This window comes from Nymphalis io, chromosome 15, assembly GCF_905147045.1.
Source record: "Nymphalis io chromosome 15, ilAglIoxx1.1, whole genome shotgun sequence".
Classification (NCBI taxonomy): Eukaryota; Metazoa; Arthropoda; class Insecta; order Lepidoptera; family Nymphalidae; genus Nymphalis; species Nymphalis io.
In genome coordinates this window covers 10,641,847-10,657,411 of record NC_065902.1, presented here as the reverse complement: position 1 = coordinate 10,657,411, position 15,565 = coordinate 10,641,847, and the positions used below count along the sequence as shown (strand labels likewise).

At 31.9% G+C, this 15,565-nt stretch overlaps 3 protein-coding genes across 6 annotated transcripts in view; 1 reads left to right on the top strand and 2 right to left on the bottom strand.

The window, feature by feature from the left end:
• Positions 1–15,565, bottom strand: part of LOC126773860 (uncharacterized) — a 381,320-nt gene that overhangs the window by 9,803 nt on the left and 355,952 nt on the right. The window lies entirely within an intron of this gene.
• On the bottom strand, positions 1,623–8,593 carry LOC126773792 (rac GTPase-activating protein 1-like). The gene is made up of 13 exons (XM_050494965.1): positions 8,269–8,593; positions 7,396–7,598; positions 7,039–7,192; positions 6,237–6,397; positions 6,019–6,120; positions 5,444–5,558; positions 5,080–5,239; positions 4,644–4,761; positions 4,351–4,500; positions 3,945–4,195; positions 3,376–3,505; positions 2,978–3,093; positions 1,623–2,588 (listed from the first exon to the last, which is right to left on the bottom strand). Exons 1-13 carry the CDS (start codon positions 8,384–8,386, stop codon positions 2,555–2,557), a joined length of 1,812 nt encoding a protein of 603 aa, XP_050350922.1. The 5' UTR covers positions 8,387–8,593; the 3' UTR covers positions 1,623–2,554.
• LOC126773785 (protein kinase C, brain isozyme) overlaps positions 9,494–15,565 on the top strand; it is a 519,888-nt gene continuing 513,816 nt past the window's right edge. For all 4 annotated transcript variants that reach the window (XR_007669771.1, XR_007669772.1, XR_007669773.1 and 1 more), the window contains exon 1: positions 9,494–9,779. Coding sequence is in view for 1 of the 4 variants with exons in the window: in XM_050494939.1 (XP_050350896.1) it covers positions 9,601–9,779 (179 nt within the window). In the remaining 3 variants the exon portion in view is untranslated. The remainder of the gene's footprint in view (positions 9,780–15,565) is intronic.

Genomic DNA, 15,565 nt, shown 5'->3' with positions numbered 1-15,565 from the left:
ATAATACAGCAGAATAATTTAGCAAATCGCATGCAATTTATAAAGCTACGGTTTTTTACCTTTACTCCTACTCCGATTGGAATAGAATACAGGGTAAGGTTGAATTTAACTTAAACTTTAATTTATCGACAGAAAAGTAAACTCTAACCGTACGGTTCCGGTACGCATAGGGTTGCCAGGTTTAATGGCCTTGTTCGGTTTGTACGGCTTTTAATCAGTAAATTAAATTTAACGTATCTCGTTTTCGCGCAGCGCTTAAAGAACGTGGAAGGAAATGCCGAATATTATGAAATTTATTGATATAAACTTTTCAAAAAGAATGATGTAAAAAGTACGTCTGTCTGGCTTTAGAAGTTAAATGACCAGCTGATTTGCTATTGAGTTTGAACCACATTTGTATTTTTTAACCTTAAGCGCTTTGATATTATTTTAATAGATAATTTTATTTATCATTAAATTAAAAAAAAAATATTGGACAATAAATAAAGGATATGCTTAAAAGAAAGAAACTATGGGTTTTACATGATTTTTATTTAATTCTACAAAAAAATTTGTCAATAAGTAAATACGTCAATGTACCTTCTAACGAAATACATACCAAAAGTAAATACAGAAACAAATATACATAGATCTAGTCCAGTGACTAGCAAATTGTGATTATATTAAACATATCCAAATTTGTCTATATGCAAAATAATGAATACATAAACTATTTATATTTTAATTGAATGATATTCATTTAACAATATCTATATCGGATAAATTTTGAATCAAGATAAATTAAACCGTTTTTATTTTTGTAAATATTAATGTAATTTTTTTTTACTGTTTACACAACTTTATTTTTTGAGAAAATTAATTATGATACTACTATAAAGAATCTAATAACACTTTGAATGTTACCTTAAAAAAAACCAGTTAAGTTATACAAATTGTTATACGAATATGACATTAAGAAAAACTAATATATTTACAAGAGAAACCCCGGACGCACTGAAAAATATTTTTGAACAATCCCAAAATGTTTATTACAAATCCAAATGTTTTAATTTCTATTTAGAAATTAACTTTAAATTTTATCATAAAACATGAGTGCGGCGGGTAAAAAAAAAACACGACTTCTAAAATAACCGTCTTAGGCGGTGGCTTGACGTCACAACGGAAAATAATAATTATACTTGTATTTAAGTTTAGTGTATACTAACCATTATTCGTATTATATTTGGGTTTCAACAACAATCATACCTTTAAGTCGACAAAATATAAATGATACGATCGCGCTTAAAATCCGAATGAACTATTACGATATTTAATTTGGACGATTATACTTATTTTACAGTGACATTGTTGCTAGGTTTACCAATATAGAAAAAAATACCTATGCAAATTAATTTATTTTCAAATATATTTTTTCATTTATATAATACTTTTTTGTGAAGTGTGTCGTGATTGCTTAAAAATTTTATTATGGTGTAATAATTATTTTAGAAAAAGTAAAATTTTATTAAATGATAGCCCAATTATTATCTCTGTTATTTTGAAACCCTAGTAACAATATCAATTTATAAGACTTGGATATGATAACTAATACAGAAAAGTAAAATGAACTTAATGTTAGTACTATAAAGGTTTACTATGTCTATAGCAGACAATGTATAAAAACTAAATTACTAATAACTAAATACGTGACTATAATTTAAACAAGAACAAAATTAATTTAAGTAAGTACAGGAGATAATATAACATTTTTTCTGTAAAACTTAAGTAACTGATGAGCAGTTTAATAATACAACTTATAGGCAACTTTTATGAATATGTTTCGCTACTGTTAACTAAACGCAATTTTTCGAGTATTTTTTTTATTAAAAAACTTATTATTTCATTATTAAAGACATTTAATGAAGGATTATATCCACTGGTTTATTTATTTTACTGAGCTTTTTTAAACTGTGTACCGTCACAGGCTCATATTTTAATTATTAGGCTTGGTATGATAACAATAATTTCAATCTGTGTTTCAGACACACAGTAAAACAATATACTCGAATTACTAGTATCAAACACATGATTATCTTTACCTCAACGCTTTACGAGAAATAAGTTATTAAATTTTCATATTGCAATTTCAAAATTGTCTGAATTTTAAATTGTAGCTCGTTTATTATTCGATGATAATTATGTTATTGCCTTTGAGACTCATATTCATTTAATGTTAGATATGTATTTCTAAATATATAAACTATTATTTAGTTCATTTTTAACTCCTAACAAATTTTATATAAACAAGTTGCTACATTAAGTTTTAGACATATTAAATTAAAAAAAAAAACTTGTACTTCTTAGATTTCTTTTATCAAAAGTAGTTACTATATTTCTATTAAAAATATCTTAAGGTTACTTTTTTATAAATATATAAGCAAAACTTAAATATATATACTTTAATATATTAGTTAGAGCACGATAACATAAAATGGTTAACATAACTGCTTCTTTACACAAACAAACCGAAATGAAACTTACTTATGCTATTAATAATAAAAATATTTTTCCAATGTCACTGGAAGTAGTTTCTCTTCTTCCGCGAAACACTGAAAACAATAAATAACATTTAAATATGACGGCATTAATAATATGACAGCAATGTTAATTTAAATATTTTCTTTAAAAAAAAAAATCTTTTAAAAATAAAATACTACCTCGTCGGTCTAGTCGTTAGATATAAGGCCGTGGACTACGCATTTTCATAGCCTCTAAAAAGATAGGTAACCTGTCACATAACCCAGCCCCCCCCCCCCAAAGGAGGCGGTTAACCTTATGAAGGTTTCCAATGCGAGAAAAAAAAATGGCTAGATATAAGGCCGTACATCCGGATGTCCTGGATTCTTGTTTCTACACTTTTTTTGGTTCCCTCCAAACATATAAATGTGCTATAAATGCTAAAATGGTATAAAAGGAAATGTGAATATAATGTACGCACCCGGTGTCGTGCGGCGAGAAGAAGAACCCGCGCGGGCGGCTGGCGGCGGGCGAGGCGGGCGCGCACGCCCACTGCGCCCAGTAGTCGCCCGGCAGGCGCAGCAGCAGCTGCATCACCTGCGCACACCGCTCACTGCGTTAGCTCGGCCACACCACTCGGATGCTCTTTTATTTGGAGTCTAGTCTAGTTTGGCAGAATTTCAACGCCGGTGCTTGTTGAACGTTGAACTCCTTGGCCATACTCTAATGTAGCTTATATGTATATACATAGCCATAGCTTATAGTAATATCAGAAACAAAGTTCAAAATTAATTTTATAAAATAATTATAAGTCATAACCGGCGCTGATAAGTTTTCCATTTTCATAACACATCTCATTTCACTAATAATTCTACTTACGTTGACCATTTGTGTTGTTGCGGTATACATCTCTGCCGCTTGGGTCATCATCCCGTAGCCGACGACGGTCGGACCAAAGATCTTCGCCAAGTTGTCTATACCCATTTCACATTCAGGACTCTCAGCTACTCTGAATATTAAATAATTAAAAATGTTATCAGATATATCGTAAAAAAAAACCTTTAGACATTGGCATTGTAAGAAATGTCAACCATCGCTTACATAGCCAATGCGCCACCAATCTTGGGAACTAAGATTTTATGTCCCTTGTGCCTGTAATTACACTGGCTCACTCACCCTTCAAACCGGAACACAACAATAATAAGTACTGCTGTTTTGCGGTAGAATATCTGATGAGTGGGTGGTACCTACCCAGACGAACTTGCACAAAGCTCTACCACCAGCAATGTGATTAAATAAATAAACAATCTATGTAATATGCTGACTGACTATTATATTTTAAAAAGTTTGGATGCAAACGCCACTTGCTTACATTATCTTATATAAAACAGATTTAAGATTACTTGTTCAAAAGCAATTCAATTTTTTAAAAGTTTGTGAAAACTTACTTTTGCAAATGTAGTACTAAGAAAGCCAAAGTGTCCCTATTGGGTTGGGGTAGTTGGCTAACTGCTTGTACAACTGATGCGGTAGCATCTGTAGGTTCCGAAAGCTTAGCAGCATCCATGAAATCGGTCCAAAGAGCACTCGATACGAGAGGCTCTCGGAGTGATCTTAAAAAGTCCTTAATACAACCGCAGACTATATGTATGTCCTCGGTTGACAGTTGGGGTGATCCGCAACCGCGGAGGAAGCGTTCCTATTGAATAATAATAAAAGTTTGTCACTCTAAAAGCACCTTCAAATTAATTTCATATAAAATTTGAATCCAATTTTTTACAATTTGTATATTTCAATAGTTGATTAAGTACAAAATCATATTTTTGGTAAATCTATTAACCATACACTTATTACCTTCAATCGTTTAACATCTTTCTCCACTGCACTTATGCGGTATATGCCCCGTTCATTCAAACCTCTCTTCTCCACCTCATTGACGCAGTGTACCAACAACGCAGGCACCATTGGAGGTGTAGACGGCGCAAAGTCTGCTATGCTGCCCTCCTGTCAATTAAATTAAAACAATTAGTTTACATAGGTATTGTCATTAATGAATGATTGCGTGATACCAAATATTTTCTACAAGACCCTAGAGGGCGGTGTTTATAAGAGAGAAGATAATTAGTCTCGCCACACTATGCACACACCTGCGCGCTGTGAGCCCGCCCGGGCGGCACGCAGGGCAGCGGCAGCAGCGAGCGACACTCGGGGTGCGCCTGCGCGCGACACTGCTCGCACTTCACGCCGACTTTCGCGAACTTGATTCTGCACATAATGTTTTAATCATAATAGAATCTGTTCAGGTATCATTTATTTTAATTGACAATTGAAATATTTAAATTAAATGGTTGTATGCTTTTGATATAAAGATGCTGAATAACAATTATTGAGAAGAAGAAATATAATGAAAAGATTTTTATAGTTACCTACAAATAGTATATATAAATTTTGCTATTAAATTATATCTTATATTCTATGTAAATGCATATTCATTTATGTATTTAGAACATACCATATAATTTAATAACATAAGAAGCATTTTTAATAGATTAAGATATGAATAATTAATTAAAATTGTCTCACGTTTTCCCACAAGGTCCACAAGTTTCCCTCTTATAAAAGTTCTTAGCGACGAAGTTGTGCTGCCTCGGTCTCACCCGAGGGGAACCGCCGTAGGCAGCTGAGACAACAGAAGGTGTGCGTTGAGGCGGTGCTCGGGGGGTGTCTGGAGCACTTTCGGATTCTAAAAAATATATAATATTTATATTGAAGACAATGTGCAGGCCTCGATGATTGTTTATAATAACAAATAATTTAATATGCATTACTTGCATTATAGTTACCTGTTTTTTAGTGTTATATATAGTTAAAATGTTCTAGTCGAACTTTTGTGGTATTATTACAGTTTACCGATTATATTTTATAAGATATCTTAAATAATAATTACCACTTATCGGCGGGGCTGAAGGTATACACTCTTGCTTGGGTACACTGCGACCAGAGAGACGAGTAGCTGACTTTCGAGCTGGTGGACCTTCATCACTACTTTCTGATATTGGTTGCTAGAAATATTGCAATAATATTAAACTGACATTGCATTATGTTAGAATTAGTAATTAAACATAAATCATTCAATATTACTTTCATACAAGCTCAATGTTTTTTACAATCCAACATTCTATATTCTAGCTACAGAATTTTAATCCATATTTATTTTTAGTTTTTAATTTTTTTATGAAAGGTAGGCCTGGCAAGTCTTCTGCCTGATGCTTAACGGATTCAGAGGCTCATAAGCATTGGTGCTGTATGAAATTTTAACCATCCCTTACATTGGTAATCCCTTAAATCACCATCCAAGCTTGGAACTGAAATTATGTCCCTTGTACCTGTTAAGACACCCTCACCCTTCATACATACATTACGGGGTATTGCTGTTTAGCAGTAGAATAAGTGATGACCTATCTATGTGAGAGGCAGAAAACCCTACCAGCAAGTAAATTGTTATTATTTATTAATACTTACGAAGTTTTGTGGCGGCTTGAGGTCGTGTGTAGTAGGAGCTCGCTCAAGCGTCAAGGTAGTCGTGGCGGTGGCCAGCACCTTACCACCTTGCAGCTCAACCGTCTTCGAAAAAATATATATTTTATGTAGCGACACTCAAACATTAATTTATAAATTACATATTAAAGCAATTCGACGTGACATAAAAGAATATAACTCTACATAACAATAATATCCACCTTAGTTGCAGATGATGTGGAAGAACGACGTTTCTTATTAGCAGGGGGGTTCTCTCTTGCAGTCCATCCACCACGTTGTACCCATGAACGTCGAGTTGATGCTAGTGATAAGTCAAGATCGTCTTCAGAGCGAGAATATGACATTTCTGATAACAATGTACCTGTAACCAATAAACACATATTTTCTTGGTATCTATATAAAATATATTTGATAAAAATAAAAAGCTAGAGAATAACACTTCTAATATATAGCTAAGTGTACATATATTTATGTAAATTTATTATTTGATGTGTTTTCGCTTGTATGTATTTAGGTGAAACTGTAACTGTATTCTATATGTAAGAGTATAAGTAAGCTGTTGCATGTCTTTTGTATGATTTTTTTGTCCTTTGCAAAATTTCAAACATTATTTTCTCAATTTCATTTGCCTTCATTTGCCTGCCTTAAGTGTACAACAAATATTTTTTATCCATGCAATAAAGAATTAAATAAATGAAACATGTTCACAAAATTTATACCAGAAGTTTGATATAATATTTACTAAGCAATATAATTAGATTGTTCGAAAAATAAACTTAGTGTATGCCTAAGCCTTATCATATTATTATTATCACTATGTTCAAGACATAGCAATATTTATGACATTTATTGAGTACAGATAGGTATATACATGAATTTGTATAAAATTTTCTCTTACAAGCTTTTAAGATATTACAAGAATATTTTGATTAGGATTTCAGCCTAAACATACTGTTAAAGAAATATCTATTAGTGATCAAATCTATTTATGATAATAGTTACCAGTAGAATTAAGCTCCGGTACTCCACTCAATTTTGCATTATGATCTTGTTGTGCAGTCCCATTGAGAAAAGCGAGCTTCTGCAGTGTTTCATTGTTCAATTTTGCTCTATTATCATTGAACAGCAAGTCTCTAGCCATGTCCAGTAGCTTGCTCTGTAATGAAAAGTTTTTATTATTGAATACTAATATTCTTTTAATTTAAATATTATAGCAAAAGTGACAGTATACAATTGGTGGTCCATTTAAAATGTACCTTTCTAATTTCGATAATAATTGCAATAATTGTTATAAATTTATATGATATAATTAAGAATATTAAATAAACATTTGTTTTAAAAAGTTAGATCAAAGCTAACCAATTCATTATATTTCTTCATGACTATGTTTCTTTCTCTTTTCTCTCCATCTAGAAGCTTCCGCACATGAGCAAACTTAGCCTCCCATTTTGCCAATGTTCTTAAAGCCTCATCTAGTTCAGTCTGGAGTCGGGCGGCCTCTGCCTCAGCCGAAGCCCATTGAGTGCGAACCCATTCCATTTGCTTAACAAATGCCAGGAAACCTGTAGTAATGTATTAATATTAAGAAATATATTTTTAGATATTTATTAATATTTAGATTTATTTAACAATACAGTTAATCGAATTACATGGCTTACTACTGAAATAGAATTATTGTTATGTGAATATTTAAATGAGGAACACTTATAATTTAGTAGAGTTAGAATATTTTTACATAAGCTTGTCAAACATAATTTTGTTTTAACAAATGTTTCAGACTTAATATATATTTAGTGGGTAAGCAAAATTAGCTATACATATGAAGCTGGTATAAAATAAGCAAATTTTTTTATGAAGTCTGCCTAGACTGCCAAATGAACCATCTGATGGTAGGTGATCACCACCACCCAGACATTAGCACTGTAAGAAATATTAACCATCCCATACATCGTTAATGCGCTACCAACCTAAGCAACTAAGGTATCATGAATCTTGTATCTGTAGTTATACTAGCTTACTCAAGTTCAAGACAAAACACAACAGTACTAAATATTGCTATTTGGTGGTAGAATATGTGATGAGTGGGTGGTACATACCCAAACGAGCTGGCACAAAGCCCTACCACCAAGTGCGTTATAGTTTAAGCGTTATTTGCAAATACCGCCATTACTTAACATATAATAGAATACACATAAAACATCAAATAACATAGATACTCGTATAAACACTTACATTCTTCTGAAGCTCCATCGTTTAAAACACTATTTAAGCGATTTATATCGTCGAATTGGGCGACTAACGAGAGGGCGATGCCTGCACCCGTATCTGAATTGTCAGTACTCATTTTCATAGAAATACGTTGACTTTGATTTCAAAAACGCACAAATTATACTTAAAATATAAACATTAATCACATTTCTCTTTTATTTATTTATAGTCTTTTCTAATTTCTAAGTTCTCATAACAGTTCCCAGACATTGACGAAGCCAAAAATTCAAATAACGACTATCTGTCGGTTGAACTCGGTTGACAACTTGATCAAAAGTCAATGCCAATGTTAAAACTTAAATTATGAATGCGAAACAACGGCAATGCCCAGTTGGTACCCACTACCCAATCACGTTTAGAAGTATAGATAATAGTTAAAAAGATGCGTTCGTATTGTTATAAAATATAAAAAGTATAAAATAAAATACTTTAATAAAAATAATTTTGTTTAAATAAATTTGTTTTTATTGGAACTAGTTACTGTTTGACACTTATTAATTATAGAAATGATTATCGGAAATACTAAGAGATTTATAAAATTTTATTTTAAGTTATGTTTGTCTATTTCTCGTGTATCCAATTGAAATTACATGTAAAGGTATAATTCATGAGAAATTTTAAATATGAAGGTTACTTTCATAAATTTTCACTTGTATAATGAAAGAGTGTAAGTTTTGTTAGTTATTGTATTACCTACTAATAAGGTAGTTTGAAGTCCCAAAATAAATATTTGAAAAAAATGCATGGGTAATTTTAGTTAAATTAAAATAATATTAATATTATATAATAAATGAATTAGCATTTTCTATAATTAAAATGAACCTACTTGAATATAGTTTACAATATTTGACACTAGTTTAAGAGATATTATGACAAATTTTAATAAATGCTCACATTATGTAGAGTTAATAGTATTATTAATTTGGGTGGACAGAGAGATAGAGGTATATTGGGTAAGACTCGATTTTTCCTCATGTGAACTGAGACGTACAAACTCAGGCTGGGTAGGTCTTTAATTAACCTATATTATTAACATTATATGCTTTTTATGAATTATGTACTGTACTCCAAATCACGGACTGATTCTTAATGGACCTGGCAACACATAAATTTAATTGAATTTGACAATCGAGGTTGACAATGACACATGAGTGGTCCATCTGTTCATTCTGTCAAAGCGCGATGACGTTCGGTTAAGAACGGTGGTTCGCTCGTACGGGTCGCGTATCCTAGCGGATTCTTGTGAGATAATAATTATTTCCGACTGCACCGGTGAATAATCGCGAGCGATTCACCATGGCGGACGAGGATAATAATTGTGATGATGGTGATGTAAAAATAGGGCAGGGAATGCGGCTTCGAGGCCGGAAAGGTGCCCTGAAGAAGAAGAATGTTTACCTGGTGAAAGATCACAAATTTATGCCGAGATTCTTCAAGCAGCCGACTTTTTGTTCACACTGCAAGGACTTTATATGGTAAGTTTATATTTTAATGTGTTGGTTAGCCTTTCGACCATTGATGGGAATTATAAATAGTCAATGTTTACAATGTGAAGGCGCGTCGGATCAACGCGCGGTTTCCTCATGATAACACTAGATTACGGTATTATTATGTTAGTGCGGCTAAAAACATCTGCACGCGAAATTTATTATTTAAAAATTACGTAAAATCTTTTTGACAATGATAATAATTAATCGAGTTCGTTACGAACGTTTTTCCCGCAAATTTTTTTTTTTTTTATTTTTCTGATTAAAAACCATTTTTTTTTAAATCTATTATATTCTATATCGGTGTTCATTTTCAAAAATTCAAATTCAACTACATTTTGATCATTATAAAATTATGGGAAGAATTTGAGACCATTGTTAGAATAAAATATATATTTAAGCAATTCTTGTTTATAAAACCTTAGTTTGTATTTAATTTGGTCATATTTTAATTTTAAGTTTACATAACAAAGCAACAGCCTATAAATGTTTACCTAAAATCTCTCCTTTTTTATGAAAACTGGAAATACCTACTTCTAATTTTACTGGAATAGTCAAAGTCTTAGCATAATTTATAAACCCAATAAGAAATTGAATTAATAAGACCCAATAACAAATTGGTTGTGAAACTAATAATGTATTTTTATATTGAAAATTTTCATAGATTTTTCTGATACAATTATCCAAGAATAGTATTTTTCTCTTTTGTTTCTGGGTATCTGTGTGTCTTTGCTTAGTTTGTGTGTCTATATCCTTTTCTAAATTTTTCAAAATAAGAAATAGAAGAACTGTGATTGGTGACTATGTTATTGAAGACATATAATAGTGTACAATAGTGGAGTTACCCTTCCTGAGAATAAATGGGTTTCATAGTCATAAATAAAATAAAATAAAAAATACACAATGTTTTATCTTTATATTGAAGTATTAATCTAACTATTGGTATTTTTTTTTAATAATTATACATAATATTGTGAATATTTATGATTATTATTTATTGTAGAAAGTACGATTTCACTCTCGTAAAATGTCTAAAGTCGAAACATTTATATTTTAAATTTTATAACAAAAAAATGATTACTGATTAAATCGAAAAAGTATAGATCGCCAAGATCAGATCGAAAAAAACCCCTAATACAAACCTGAGAAAAACCGGCGGAAAGAAATCAGCGTAAGTTTTTTCTATCGTCATATTGTTTTGTCTGATAATCAACGAATCTTATACAGCCAAAAAAAAAACAATTAAATCATTGACCTACGATGAACAAAACTCATCTAATCGGAAGTCCTTGACCCACTAAATATCGGCCAATTTTAGCTTTATCCTTTGTGCCACATAACAAATTGTATTTTAACGAGCGAATGTATCCAGTTAGTATACAGCTTACACGTATAAATACAACAGATCATTATATGATGTTAAATTATTTAACTAAATAAAAATATTCTAGATTTATAAAAAAAAAACTACATAAATATTTTTTACGGTTAAACAATAGTACTTTGCTAGTGTCATTGTTTGCGTGTTATTATTTAATCGATTGAAATTATATAATTCATTAAGAGCATCAAAATATTTCTAATATTGACACAAAGATTTATAACATATTTTTACGGTAGATGTTTTTACCGAAATGCTTTGTAACAAAACATACTTAAATTATATTATAAGTGAATGTAATTAAGACATACAAAGGATGAACAAATCTTTCTTTATCGTCGTTGATTAAAAAGAAGCCCGTGCTTGTCATATGCCAGTCTTCGTAACTTGAAACAATACAAATCAATGTGTCAATCTATTCCCTATTGGTACAATACAACCTCTTTTTTCTCAATTTTAGTTATTTTTTTTTTTTTATAGAATAGGAAGGTGGACGAGCATATGGGCCACCTGATGGTAAGTGGTCACCAAACGCCCTTAGACATTGGCATTGTAAGAAATGTCAACCATCGCTTATAGCCAATGCGCCACCAACCTTGGGAACCAAGATTTTATGTCCCTTGTGCTTGTAATTACACTGGCTCACTCACCCTTCAAACCGGAACACAACAATATCAAGTATTGCTGTTTTGCGGTAGAATATCTGATGAGTGGGTGGTACCTACCCAGACGAGCTTGCGCAAAGCCCTACCACCAGTAAAACAACTACAGCGATTCTAATTTTATTAGTTGTAAATTTACGGAACTATATACACACAAATCTTAAAAACATCGAATCGAAAAGGGATTACAATAAATTTAAATTAGGAACTAAACAATTAAATTTTTAATTAAAAAAATAGTACATACAATACAAAGATTCATCGCGTACAGTACAAAATTTAAATTCCAAATCAAATAATCTTAAGGCCTCACTTATAAAAGTTGCTTATCAGCTGTTAAGTTAAACAATGATTTCGCTCTTTCTGTCATTACTGATTTGACATTCGAAAGAAGACAGCATTGATTAACAAATCACCCGCTAAACAACGGTTATACTATGTGTATAACGTTCATAAGGTAGATAGATAGATAGATAGATAGATAAAGTCTTTATTTGGATCACACCACATGAGTAAAAATAAGAAGATAAAAAAGAAATGACAAAAGTAACACAGAGTTTAAGTTAATTTATGTCGTAGAAAAAAATAAATAAAAAATTAACTAACTTACGAAAATATTTACAAAAATATTTTGCATCCAATTTTATTTAATCTATATCTATTAAATATTGAATTGGATGCAAAATGGGAATTGCATTATTATGGAAACACAAAGAAAAGAGAAAAAAAATAAATAAATAAAAATTAACAAAAATTAACTGTAAAGTGGTGTGGCATCCAAAATGGACAACCTCTCAGTTGAAGCTGGCATAATATTAACCCAGCACTGATTTTCAGAGGCCTCCATGTGACAGTGACGGACGGCCATGTAAACGTGACAAAGAGTAATATCAAATATTAAAGTGGTAGATTATTACGTATAAACAAGTTATTAAATTACAAGTTAATAAAACTTAAAACTAAAGTCGTTATCTGAAATACATATAGGATTATAAAAAAAAATAGGAGATTAAATCCGATATACAAATACTGTTTCACACCTGTGAAATGCTTTTGTATGTCCAAGGTATGATGATAGACTGTGCTTGTTGTCATTGTTCCAAATTAAAACAATTTTATTTATTTCCAAGTTATAATAATTAATTGTGATAAGACCGACTAATCGTGATCAAGATAAACGAAAGAGAAGAAAGAAAAAAATAAAATAAGACCTTACTTTTTACTAAATATATTTTCTTAAATACAATACCAGATCAAATATATTGTAGTCACGCGATAAAAACTATATTACATACAAAATTTTGTTGGAATTACCGTGTTGTCTGAAACATCGAATTTCTACGTTCGCTTAAACCGTTCGAGAACGCTTTAAAGAAATTAAGATCTTAACTCAGTATTCATAAAGGTAATATTTCATTGCGTTTAATTTTCATTCATTCACGCGGCGATTGGCGAAACTAATTAAACGTGAGTAATCAATGTTGGGTATTTTTATATTAATAGTAACTTGGTTTTTTGTTTGGAATTGCTTGAGACGTGTCCGCAGTTTGAGGCTATGTTAGCTTAGAACGGGATATTTATATATTTTATAGGGCATTGAGAAATTAGTAATAACAGCCGCCTTTTTTTTAACGCTGGTAAAACGCGTCATGCCTTTCCCCCACGGGAACAATGGTGGCGGCTCGCATTGCCAAGGCGCCGAGTGCGACCCGAACATTGGAATACCCACTAAAAAACCAGCGGTACCCTTTCCGTCTTAACGAGGAGCGCCACGGGATCGCTTTCGCATGCTACCACGAAAAAAAACAGTCGCCTGCTTGAACCAAATTCTCCTTGAGAATACTTTTGCTAGTGGTTGCCTGCCATCGTGTGGATTCTTGTTTAGCCTACGTTTGAAAAAGCACCTAACAAAGAACCTCGTAGTTGGTTCTTACAATACTCAATCGGTATGACTTTGACAATATATTTTTTTTTTTTTAAATAGTTCATGTATAATAATAGTTCATGTATAATAGGTGAAGGAAAACATCGTGAGGAAACCTGCATGTGTCTAATTTCATCGAAATTCTGCCACATGTGTATTCCACCAACCCGCATTGGAGCAGCGTGGTGGAATAAGCTCCAAACCTTCTCCTCAAAAAAAAAAGGAGAGGAGGCCTTAGCCCAGCAGTGGGACATTTACAGGCTGTTACTAACTACTAAATAGTTCATACACCTTATGCTCATACATATATGTATAGTATATACGTTATGTTAACGTATTACTATTACATCCTCACATTCAACCCTAAAACGAAATCTTAAGTTCTGCTTCTAAATATTCCTTTAAAAATCGATTAACATGAATTATAAATAAAAAGAAAACTTTTATTTTCGTATGAATACAATTTAACATTCTACACGCTAACATGAAAACTTAGTCTTAAATCAAACAAATACAACAAGTAATTAAATAGAAACAAAGTAAAATTCAGTCTCAAGGCTAATGGAAAATAATTAGCATATAAAAGACGATATTAAATCTTGAATAACAAATTAATTTATTTCCTCTCTCTCGTGGGATGGATGGATATTTTCCTCCTACTTTTACGTCGGTAATAAGAATATCCTTGTTCATGAACTTTAAATTAATAGAAGGTGTTTATTCTTATTCAATAAAGCTCGAGTAATTATACTTTAATAATCATTATTAAAAGACTTATAAATGAATACAAAAAATCGTTTGCAGAGCTTGTGAATGACCTTGTTCTGTGGAAAGATCCTACCAATTGAAGATCCGCTTTAAATTTTGATCAACAATTTGGTTGTCGAAGGATTTAAATCCTTACTTTTAATGCCAAGCGTTAAATTGAAAAGGATTAGTAAGCTGAAGTGGCAGTGGGCTGGACACATATGTCGCAGAACCGACGACCGTTGGAGTAGACGTGTTCTGGAGTGGAGACCACGCCTTGGCAAACGTAGCGTAGGACGCCCTCCAGCTAGGTGGAGTGACGATATACGCAAGGTGGCTGGCAGTGGTTGGAGATTGAGAGCTGAAGATCGAGCTCAGTGGCGTGCCATTGGAGAGACCTATGTCCAGCAGTGGACGAGAAAAGAATGATGATAATGAAATTGTTAAAAATAGATAAACTAAATATTTTAATAACGTAGTAGTGATTGTTTTGATTTGAATTTTGGACCGTTTTTTTAAGTTATCCATAGGACAGAGAAGTGTTACTATTAGCGATGGTGTTGTTTTTTTTTATCTTCGAAAATGCGAAGATTAAAAAAAATGAAACTTTTATTACTGTCTATGTAATAGCTAGTTGTTAAAACAGGCGTAGTCTAGGTAATAGGCCCACTAAAAGGTAAGAATTATTACGAAAAAATCTCCGTTGAATAAAACATCTAGGCTTTTATAACATTGCTTAGACGTATTTCATTTTGTACACTAAAGATCTTTGAAACAACCTGGATGGATGGATGGATTGTATACATTTTTATACGTTTTAGAGTTTCCCTTTAACCTTTATCTAAGTTTTGAAATGGAAGACCTAATCAATCATTTTGACTCGCTAAGTCCAAAGTAGGTGCTGCAATCATTGATGATATTAGTAACGATAATACGAACGAAAAATATTTATAAGCTTCTTAACTCACGAGCTAAGTTTCCTTGTGTCTGCTTATTGCTCGGCATTGTTTAGCTTTCACAATTGAACACAATTCAAGTATTGTTAGTATATTTTTTGGAC

What these genes read in the sequence shown, in the direction of transcription:
- LOC126773792 (XM_050494965.1), bottom strand. Translation starts at nt 8,386, where the DNA reads ATGAAAATGAGTACTGACAATTCAGATACGGGTGCAGGCATCGCCCTC. An exon ending in AAGATGTTAAACGATTGAAG is followed by an intron (nt 4,196 to 4,350) that starts GTAATAAGTGTA and finishes ATTATTCAATAG; the next exon opens with GAACGCTTCCTCCGCGGTTG. An exon ending in TTCTCGCCGCACGACACCGG is followed by an intron (nt 2,589 to 2,977) that starts GTGCGTACATTA and finishes TATTGTTTTCAG; the next exon opens with TGTTTCGCGGAAGAAGAGAA.